This window comes from Buceros rhinoceros, unplaced genomic scaffold (assembly GCF_000710305.1).
Source record: "Buceros rhinoceros silvestris isolate BGI_N320 unplaced genomic scaffold, ASM71030v1 scaffold10127, whole genome shotgun sequence".
NCBI classification, from domain to species: domain Eukaryota; kingdom Metazoa; phylum Chordata; class Aves; order Bucerotiformes; family Bucerotidae; genus Buceros; species Buceros rhinoceros.
In genome coordinates, this window is record NW_010421569.1 from 1 (window position 1) to 11,512 (window position 11,512).

General features: G+C 40.3%; 1 protein-coding gene across 3 annotated transcripts in view; it reads left to right on the forward strand.

Moving 5' to 3' along the window:
• Window positions 1–707: 707 nt before the first annotated feature.
• The window catches only part of TRIM36 (tripartite motif containing 36), a 19,282-nt gene continuing 8,477 nt past the window's right edge, over window positions 708–11,512 (forward strand). Inside the window, exons 1-3 of one of the 3 annotated variants that reach the window (XM_010139712.1) lie at window positions 723–948; window positions 4,109–4,138; window positions 8,447–8,772. In XM_010139712.1, coding sequence (XP_010138014.1) covers window positions 918–948; window positions 4,109–4,138; window positions 8,447–8,772 — 387 coding nt within the window. In that variant the 5' untranslated portion in view covers window positions 723–917. Of the gene's footprint in view, window positions 953–4,108; window positions 4,139–8,446; window positions 8,773–11,512 lie in introns of all 3 variants that reach the window. The other 2 variants (XM_010139711.1, XM_010139714.1) reach the window with 2 other exon arrangements.

Genomic DNA, 11,512 nt, shown 5'->3' on the forward strand with positions numbered 1-11,512 from the left:
GGAACGGGGAGAACCCCGGAGGGGGTGAGCTGGGTGGCCGGTGTCTGCGCCCGCAACTTGATGCTTGGCTCCGGCCTCGGAGCGCAGTGCCAGATGGCTGTGGGGTCATTAAATGACTGAGGAGCGGCATTGATCCGTGGGCTGCTCTTTGTGCAGTAGATGATAGACAGATAGATAAAAATAAAATAAACGAGTAAATAAATAAATACCGGTCCTGACGCGAACTGTTAGCCTAATGAAGTCAAGGCAGTTTCAGTCCTTAAATATTAATTACACGGCGGGAAAGCTGACAATATCTTTTTTCTTCTTTTATTGTTTCCCTTTTCTTGAAAAGCAAGCAAGCAAGCAAGCTGAATTAAATGTATGAATTCCCATTGTTAAGAAGCATGGTTGCTTTCATTTCACTTGAGTGGTATTAAGACTACTCCCCTCCTTCCCTCCCCTGCAATGCAGACGTGACCTAAAGATGAACTGAGTTTGCCTAGTGGCAGTGTTCATTTCAGTTGAAGTGAATGTTGTCAGTGCTTCCATAAGAGTTAACTGAGATTTGTTTGCAGTGTTAACCAGAGGAGTGCTTCAGACCACCTAAAGCTGTGCAACCATTATTCTACAGAGCTGGGTTTGGTGACATACTGACACATGGCTGTGCTGTAAGTCTTGATGGCTCACGTATGCTATGCTTACACTTGTTTCTCCCTCTTTCTGTCATGAAGGTTACCATTAAGGGTATTGAAAGAGAGCTCATCTGCCCAGCATGCAAGGAGTTATTTACCCATCCACTCATCCTTCCTTGCCAGCACAATGTCTGTCACAAATGTGTGAAAGAAATACTCTTTGCATTTGAAGACTCTCTTGCTGATGGAGGCTCTGAATCCTCTAATCAGAGCAGCCCTCGAATTAAAATCACTTCTGCTAGCATGGACAGAATTGACAGGATTAGTAGATCAGGTACGTATTGGAATTTTTGTGTGTCTTCCTAATTTTATGTGTTAGACTGACTTGAGCTGGATGGTATCTGCATTGGTAAAATGTCTTCCCAGTACTCCCGGTGCGGTTAAAGGAATGATTTAGGGATAGTGCAAGTCTTGTTCATTCTCAGGGAGGAACAATGGGAATATTTTGAAGGACAACACACTTCATTTCATATATAATAGATTTATCTTTGTGGCATCCTGTAAATCTTTGCATCATTACATTTGTTTATTCCTGTATTTCAGTTACTTTGAGATGCAGTAGCATCACGTTCAATAGCGTTGAGACAAAGATTTCATTAATTTTATTGCCTGTCAGTAGCAGTGTTGAGGTGGTTCTCTCAGGTTTTGGCCAGTCTAAATTCAGTAGTTCCAACTTCCTTCTGAGCCTCCGCAGACTTTGCCAATGATAGTTTTGTCCTATGCATTTCATTATGCTTACCATAAATCATTTTCCATAGATGATGATGATCATTGCATGGTTGCAGAATTGGAGGACAAGATGACTATAGGCAGACTGGACTAAGTGTCTTTCAGTGAGATCTGCTCGAGGCTTTAAGGAGCACTTAGCTGAAGGACTCCTCTTGCTCTTTGTAGTATCACACTAGAAAGATTCTTGCAGCTGTCTGTATAATCCAGATAATCCGCTTTTACACACACCGAAAGTACTTTGTGCATGCTATACTACTTGAAAGAAACCTCATCGTGGCTTTTAGGCTTCCTTCTGACATAATTATCCACTTTAAAATGACACTCGATAGTCCTCTGGAAGAGTCACCCACAAGACGCATCCTAAAGCTGTACCTCGCCTTTCATATGTTACTAATGTTCATCTTTCCTTTCCCAGTTTTCAAAGTTCAAATGTTTTATTTCACCCACTTCATTTAAACAACTCCTGAGCTGTTAGTACTGGTACTCTTTCAAATCAGTTTGATAAGTGAATGCTGTGTTTCCTGTAGCTTGGCTGGTTGAGTCTTACATGATTTGAAGGAATCCCCAAACCAAATGGCTAGTTATCTTCACTACAGTGCTGTTTTCCAGACATGGGGTGCACAGCCGCACTGTCACTGTTTAGCTCTACGTGCACTTCTCTGACTGCAATGTTACGTGAGGTTTAAATGAAGAGGGCCCGCTGGTGACTGCCTCTCCCCCATCCAAGTCTATTCCCTTTTTTCCTCAGTAAGCGTAGTGCTCTGGCATGGCATTGTACGCGTGGACTGCAGTATCACACTGTGTGTAAACAGCCCTTCCACATATATACGTGACATTGTATATTCCACATATATACATCACATATGTACATGTCATTGGTTTCCACTGCAGCTGTCTGTTATTACAGTGTTATTACAATGTGGACACTGGAGCACCAGGTTGGGTGCCTGGGGAGTGGTGGGTGCACTGTGGGTGACCTGACCTTCCTGTGGGAGCATTGGACAGGCTGTGCATGGGGAGCAGCCCCCCATGCTGCCTTCAGCAGCATAAGCACCAAGGTAATCCTTTACCTGCCCTCAAAAGCTGCCCTCCAGCTTGCTCTCTGTCAAGCAGTAGAAATAACAACCTAGCCTGACATGGCCTGGACACGGTGCCATGGCGCAGTCCACTCTGTGCTCGGAGGTGACAGAGCTTCCTCAAGAACCTGGCATTTAATTACTGTGAGATTTGCAGTGTTCAGTTAGCAGTGCTGCCATAGTTGAAGGCTGCTTTTCTCACAGGTTTAGCGTCACTGCTTCACTATGCCCTTAAGGTCAGGACAAGAAAGACCCGTTCTTTGTGCACAGAAGTTGTTGCAGGGGTTGTAATCTCAAAAGCCACAGTAGTCTGCCATCATCACAGCATGCTGATGGGTAGTTATGCGTGTTATCTCCACACTGACCTGCTGGCAGAGGGAGATGAATGCTTTGCTGAAGACTTCATACTCTTTGATGAGTAGCAAGAGGGGGCTAAGGCTTGGAAATAATGGGCTTCCTTCCCCTGCAAAGAGAGTTGGGCAGATGCATATCACAGGAACATTATCATCTCAGACAGTTCAAATTTGCAAAATGAAAAGCATATGGAAACGAGAGCTTTAAAGAATACATTTGGAGATTCAGGTTATACTGTCTTTACTTCTAATGTTACAGGTGTTGTAGCTCCCTTGCTGTGTGGGGCATGAGATCTCAGACGTTTGGTACTGGTAATGTTCAGCCGGCTTGGAACTTAGATTTGTACAATTCTTGTCTTGCATCTTTGCATTGTCTTGCTTAATTTGTTTCGTGATCCTTAGGGGAATTTGTAATAAAACAGCTCCATAAGAGGGAAAATGTACAACAAAACATCCAAAGGGGGACTCACATGTGTAACAAAAAAACACTAGAATTTCTGGTAGGCTTGTGCAGGGCATGTTGCTGTCAAGTCATTATTGTTATATTTGAAAATGTAAAGACGTCTTCTTCCTGCTGTGTGTTTTTTCTTTCTCTCTCTTTTTTTTTTTTTTCTTTTCCCCTATAAGGAATCCCCATGAGGAGTATCATCTATTTAAAATGATTTTGGCATTTCAGTTCTTGAAATGTCAGAATGAACTGGTCCATGTTCTGTGTTTGTTGTGCACACACAGCTTGCATGTACAAATACAGTTTGTCGTAATGTAAAAAGGCCAGAACTGGTAGAACTCTTTATTTGTCAGTTGAAATGAAGTGTGTATGCTTCTTAAAATCTAATGTATTGTTTTAAAAAGACCCCATTGTTTATGTTTTCTATAAAATAATTTTTGATTTGAATGTGTTGCATGTAAATTGAAAATAAAGGATATATCTTATTGCTAATCAATTTTCTGTAATGCTAGTGTAATTACAGTGTTGATGTAATTAAAGCATGTGATGTGGTTATGTTGACACTTGTTCAGCACTGACAAATGATGCAGAAACTGAACGTTTAAAATATCTCTCCCTGCGCCCCCCCATCTCTTCTCATTTTTTCTGTTTTGCTTAAATACTGCAGTTGTTTAATGTAGTAGGAAATTAAACATTCTTGCCTTTCAGCCCTGCAGTAGTTGAACAGCCACAGGAGAGAAGAGTTGATGCTTTTCATTTGAACCATTGTAAACCAATGGTATATCTCATTTTTTTATTTCTAAACAGCTTTCTGTTCATTGTTTGCAGCCTCACAGAGGAGGTCTTTTGGGTGGAGAGGTAGAAATGCTTCACTTCTTGTATTGGCTAGAGCTAGTCTAGCATTTAGATCTCGAGTTAAATATTCTTGGTTAGCATACAGCTTTTTGTCAGTGGTCAAGTCCACAAAATGGCTTTTGCAGTCAGCAAAGATACAGCGAAGGACTTCTATAAGGAAAGCTTTTTATTATGTTTCACACTGACTTAAAGGTCAACTGGACGGGAATTCATTTAAGGATTGGATTATTGTTGTATGTGTGCATGACTGAACATAACACTGATGGGTGCACATACCCAGCAGTTGCTCCCCACCCCCCTTTTTAATTTTCACGAGTTTACATCCTCAAGTTTCAGTAAAACTGCAATCTTACTGGTAATGAAGTGTAATTACTAGTTCGTTAATGGTAACATTGAGAAGCCACACTTGGCCATTGCTTCTTCATTGTATTTGAATCCACCTGATAAAGAAGCAGATTGAAATACACACCATATTAATCCAAGTAGGTACTTCTGGATCTGGCAATTCTGCACACCGCATGAATATATGACGAAAACCAAATAGTCTAAATAGATACCCTTGTAACGTTTTGTGTGCTTGGTGACACAGTCATGTTGATGGATAGCCAGTGTTCCCTTGTTTTAAGTACATCTCATTTCCAAAACTGAGCTAGTCTGGGCTTGTAAACGTAAATATTTATTTTTCGATGTGATGCTCTGTCAAAAATGGGGGAAAAAAACCCCAAACCACCATGTTGCCATAGTATTGGCAGGCACAATATGTAAAAATATTGTGTCCTTCAAGAAAGACATAAACTAAGCTAAACACAAATCTGAATTTCACATTCAGTGGAGGACAAAGCAGCTAATCTCAAGGGGAAGTTTAAATTGCCTCAGCTGAAGACTGGAAGTGTCATAAACCAAAGACACTGTCAGAGGTTTTGGAAAGCTGTCCTTATCTGCTCTTTTTGCAGAGAGCACCCTTGATTTGGGGAACACTAAAGTACCTGAAAATGGCATTTTGCAGCCACTGACTCATCTCACAATTTTTTGTGTTTTCTTTCTTCCTAAAAATCTGTCCGAAAGCATCTGTCCATTTGGGTGGGTGGTGATATACATTTGTATGTTTTTAAAACTTCTGTAAGAATCCAGTTGACTTTTAAAATCTTTGTTTTTTTTTATACACTCTCACACATTTAACTTCCATCTCTTCCATAATCATAGAATTCTGGTGATACTTGTTTACTTGGAAAACAGAATTTTATCTGTAAGGTGTCGTATACCTTTGCAAGCCATCAGCTGCAGGTTGGGCTTTTCAGCATTTTAAGTGTTGGTACCTCTCCTTGGAAGAGGACATTTAAACATTGTCTTTAAAAAACATATCTAAGATTGCTCTTTGACTTCAGTCTTTGCTATCTGCATCCTAAAGTTTGTGGGTTTGCAGTCTGAGCGTGAGCTTTTCTTGTGCTAGTATTTAGCTACTGACTGAGCTGTTCGTTGCAAGTGGAGCAGTCTGCTTACAAACCACAGTGGAAAATTTCTTGTGATGATTCTTAATATTTCACAACACACATACTTATAAACTGGATTGGCAAAGTGTAAAAGAGAATATGGGGGGATCTCAGTTTCTCTGAGATATCCATCTAATATCACTACAAAATCCATAAGTTTTGCTGCTCTGTTTTTTTGGGGGTGTTTTTTATTTGTATATAAGAAAAATTCAGTTTTAGCAAACTGAACACAAGACAGATAAGAAAGAAAGTGCTTGAGGTAATTTATAGCTTAATCAGTGCTTTCTTTTTAAAATAAGAGCATAGGAATCCTGTAAGCGGAGAGCAGACTAATTCTTACTCCTTGTTAATATTGTAACACTGCTAGGCAAAAAAAAAAAAAAATGTTTCCATACCTTTAAATATCGAAGTGGCAGAACACACCGCTCACTTAGCAAGTAAATGTCCAGGGTTTAAAACCAGGGTAATAAAACAACTTTAGGCTCTTTGAGTGCTGTTAGTGAAAATGGATGAGACATCTGAAGGTGTGCAGGACTTCCTTGATACTGAATTGCTTTCCTTAAGCAGAGTATCACCAGTTTTCACAGAGCGTGGCTCGTGATGACGGTGTCATTTCAGTCCACCACGGGCAGAATGAAAGGCCTCCATTGGGATGCAGCTGAATTCGCGTTTGAGTTAAACAAACAACCCTTCCACATATGAGCTGCTTGGGCCAGACTTCAAAAGCATGCTGCTAGATATGAATTTCAGATTGTATTTTTAAACTTGACCACTGCACCATGTCTTTTTTTTTCTTGTTGCCTTGCTTTGTCATTGCTTGCTTTCTGCTATAGCATACTGCTTGTAGGCAGTCCCTGTATTGTACCATTAAATTCTTAGTTTTAGCTAATGTAAATACTCCAGATCCCTTTCTATAGCTGGTGACTGCATGGCACTGCACGTGAAACCATCTTTTTATTTAGGCCATTGTAGAAGTCTCTCTGTGTAGAGGATCTCTGTGTGTTCCTGTGTGCAGTGCTAGCTTGGAGGACACATTGGAAATGCAGTTTGCTTTCACTGCTGTTGTTGTGGATTGCATGTGTGTGTTGCTGTGTATGCCAAGTTACAGGTACTGCGGGACATACAGTTTGGGTAATGAATTCGCTTCAAGTAAGTACTGAAAAAAAAAAAGAAAAAAAATCTCTGCTTCCCTTAGCTAGAGAGTTGTATGTGAGTGCCTTCTGTGACGCATACTGTTCTGTAAGTGCAGACTAGTTGTTTTGCTCAGAACCTACAGAAAGGGATAAGACCAGCTGAGTTTGAGACTGGAGCTTGTGCTTGTTCATGCTCTGTTTATAACTTCTTAGCTGATGGTGGAGCATAGCCAAGATAGGGCACATTTCAAAGATTTTTAGAGGAAATAGGTCCTTATGGGACTGTTGCTTTGTTTTTTTTCAAAGAGACTGGAAAGGGCATGTTAGGAAGGTAGGTTTTGGATTGTTGGGTGAAGCAGCCACAGGAGAACAGTAGAACAAGGCAAGTGTCTTTTGGATAGTATCAAAGTACACTTCAAAAAGAAATGAAGCATCAGCGTCTCTGATAGGAAGATACTGACTAAATATGGATGAGAACAAATTCCCCTTTCTGAAGAAGAACTAATTTCAACATGTAAGAATTTAAGTCATGCATCCATGTACAAATGTGTTAGTTATACTAACATGCATCCCCTCAAAGGGATCTTAAAACCATGCCCTCACTACAGAAGATTTTTTTTTTGTTTCTTTGTAAGGGGAAGCTGAGAGGATACATGTTAAGCCTGAACACTGGCTTAGCCTGCTTTAGAAATACATAAATGATTTTTTTTTTTATAGTTGTTCCCTGTGGGTTCATGAGCGAGGTGTGGGGATGCACTCCCTATTTGATAGCCTCAAGAACATTACCCTGCAAATAGCTTTTTGGTCTGTGTGAGCCATCCCCTTGAACAGGCTCCAAAGGCTCCTTAGGCTTGTGGCTTTACTTCAGCCTTTGATGACTTCATTTCAGAGAGATACTAGTGCAGCTTCTCTGCTGTACCCTTTTGAAATTAAAAGAGATAAGATATACCCTGTGTAACCATGTAGATCTGTGGTTCCCCATTTCAGGGTAGAGGAATCTCTCAGACATAACCATCTCAGCATCCCCTTTGGTGTGTAGGGCTTACTTAGCAGCCCTCCGGTATCAAGGCCATTCAGCAAGGGCCAAGTCACCCTTTGCATATTTTGACTAAATGATTTGGCTGAGCTTTCATACTGCTAATATATAGTACATCTAGTTCTCTTGATTTACGTTTCTTTTTTCTTCCTTGATGCCTCTTGGAATGAGCTAGATAAGTTTGACTTGGCCAAAGAAAACTTCAGGGAGTACAGAGTTGCCTATATTTGTCTGGGATTAATTAGTTTCATTGTTGGAATAAGCATCTTTCACTTCAGTATGTTTTGAAGCTGGTACTCTCTGCTTGGGCAGCCAGTTACCCTAAAGCCAACTTTTCTCTGGAAGGTTTTGTGTTTAGTTTTTCAAAAGGCTGCAGCTTGAGTGCATCCAAAACTAGATGAAGAAGATAGGATTGAAACAGCTAAATTAATCTTAATATAGAATTAATTTTTAGGTTAAGCTTTAAACTACATTGTCATGGCAAATGTATTTTCTTTGGCTTGGCAGACTGCATTTGAATTGGTATTGTACTAATTTAGACATTGTGCTGTGATAGTTTGGAATCGTTTCTTTAATTCTTGTGCTTCTCCCTTTCAAATCTAAACCTCTTCTGTTTATGCTCCTCCTAAATCAGGATTTGGTGTCTACACAGGCAGAAAACGCAATTCACTGACTCCTAGATCGACTCTGTTTCCTTGTCCGGGTTGCCAGCGGGATATTGATCTCGGAGAACGTGGCATCAATGGCTTATTTCGCAACTTTACTTTGGAAACCATTGTGGAAAGATACAGACAGGCAGCCAGGGCAGCCATTGCTATTATGTGCGATTTCTGCAAACCTCCACCTCAAGAGTCCACAAAGAGCTGCATGGACTGCAGTGCAAGCTATTGCAATGAGTGTTTCAAAATACACCATCCTTGGGGAACCGTGAAAGCCCAGCATGAATATGTAGGACCGACCACCAACTTCAGACCCAAGGTAAGTATACTGTTCCGTACAGAATTTGAGTTGCAGCATTCACGTGTAGCTTCAGACATACCTGTGCCACAGTAGGTGCTGTTAGGATCACTGATGATTTACTGACTACTGCTATTATTTGAGTGAACCACAAGCAGTTTTTATTGTTGATACTGAAGTGGTTGTTGCTGCGGACAACATAAAGGGGACTATAAAAGTAAGAATTTTTTTACTTTGGGGAATGGATTGTGTTCTTTGGGTCTTTATTTTTTTTCTCCTTTGGAAGACTTAATGATCTTGAACGTCTAGAATGGCAAGTACTTTTCTCTAAAAGTCAGGTTAAGGACAATGCCTGTGTATGGTAGACTTAAAAAACCCAACACAGCTGGCTTCTTCCCTGCTCCCTTGAACCAGGTTCTCTTGGATGTTTTGTGCCTGAACTTGATCCTTCACAAAGATTCTTCTTTCTCTCCTCATTCCTTGCATCTAGCAATAGTAAAAAGTGGAGTTCAGGTCTCCACTGTTATTTTTTTCAGCTGTAGCACAGGAGGAACATGTAATCTCAAGTTTTCTACTTTATGCAGTGCTGGTGCATTCAGACAGAACAGGGTGATTGCAAAGTTACGTTATCTTTGTTTCTCCTGCTAAGTATGGTGCAGAACATGGCAGTCAGTGCCTTGCCGAATTTGAGTTAGACAATGTGAGCAATTGTCACAGCTGCTCTCTCTCTAAAAAGGAACTGCAGTAGGTCCGAGTGCTTGCAGCGTGCCTGTGGCTGAAAGCATTGCTGGATGTCTCACAGATACTGGAAATGCTGATGCTCAAGGAGTCCTGATTAATGTTATTGTATTAAGTGGATCTGATGTATATGCAATGCATAAGAAGCACTTGACTGGTGGTGTACCTTCTTTCTGAGGTGGGAAAAAATTTGACCCTCAAAAGTTAGTGAGCTGGCAGATAGTGAACATCCAGGAGCCCACTTAGTGCCATTTTTCTTGAGTTTAACATATTCATTCCAGTTAGAACAAGCATGTGCTTGATATGCTTTAAAATGCATTAGCACACAGCTGTCTTTGTGAAATGTCCCTTTATTTGATAAATGGGTAAGGTGGAAGTTTACATGCTGTACTTCCAGCTCTTGATCTAAAATGCCGTACAGCTCCCTAAAAGCTTTGCTTCTGTGGTACCTAAACTCTCACTGCTGCAACACTGCTGCTTAAAAATACCAAAGGCATCTTGTGATCCTTGTGTATTCTTAAAGGTACCATATGTTGTTACACTACATCCAGACCGAATTTGGATCAGTAGTTGAATTCTGTTGAAGCAGAGCAAAAGGGACAGAAGTGTTCTAGATCATCCTGATCTTGGTGTATCAAGTGTGTGCATGTGTGTGGGATTTAGCTTTTTTAAATTATATGTGAAGACAGATGTACTGTTTAAAAAAGAAAAAGAAAAAAAAAGAAGAAAAACTTAGTGTAGTTAAATCAACTACAGATACATCTACTTTGTAGAAAAACTTCCCAACATCCATAAACTGATCTTTATTGTGCCCTTACAGAGACTTTCCTGAGGACTGTTTCAGCTTAATATGACGAAAGAAAAGTGTATTTTTCATTACTCTGCATTGTTAAGACCTGAGCTGAATGCATGGAGTATTTGCTAGTCTCCTAAACAATGCTTCCAGTCATCACTTCAATTTACAACCAGACTGGAAAGCACTTTGTAACGTGTGTGGTGGGCATGGGAGAAGCATATACTGGGCTGATTGTTCTTGAATTTTAAAAGAACTAGTCAAGGTAATCTGCTGACCTCTTCTGTCTCTAACTTGCAGGCTGTAATTCTTGCTTATACAAGGACATGAATAAAGTATGTGGTTTCTGTTAGGTGTGACTATACGCTGCTGCGGAGAAATTACTGCCGCTTACTAACAGTGTGACTGCAGTTTTTGGAAATGTCTGCCTGCCAACAAACAGTTGGTTTTCCTGAAAGTTTCCTTTTTTTTTTCTTTTTCTTTTCAAATCCAGCAGTCAATGACAACAGGATAGCTTATTGCATATTCTGCCTTATGACAGTCTCATGTACCAAGGCGCTAGTGAGACTGTTTATGGGCTTTTCACTGTAGCCTAATATATCATTTGGGGCTCGAGAGTTGGTTTTGGAGAATATGATCTGCAATTTTAGCTTAGTGTATCCTTATTTATGCTATTCGCAATTTTCTATTTTTGTGCCTTTTCCTGTCCTTTTTATTTTTTTTTTTTGTGTTGTGTATATGTTAAAAAATGATACTTCTAAAGCTTGATTGTTGGCACTTCTGTTTTGTTCTTCTCTTTGACATGCATCTGAAAAGCTTTCTTAAGAGCTCTTCATTAGTAACGTGAAGTAGGTGGGCTCCAAAATTCCCTGTCAGGTCACTGGAATGAGGAAAAGCATTTTTTTTTTTTTTTTTAATACTACATCCCATCCCCCCCACCCCCCCACCCTCCGCTTCTAGATGGTTTTATCTGTTGCTTGAGCTTGGAGTCAAGCAGCAGCATTTTTCTTCTTTGAGTACTTATTTCAATATGTTCAGGTTCTGAAAGATGATTTTTAGCCAACAACAGCTTTTTCACAATGCTGTTTAAGCTGAAACTGGAATTAGTGCTCTGCATGAACAACTTGTAATTGGAGTCAGACAGAAAAATAGAAACACTGGAGCCTTTTGTCTTTAAAGTGACTGTGACTGGTGGTGGTGGCTGCGTTTTGTTTGTTGCTCCAAGAGCAA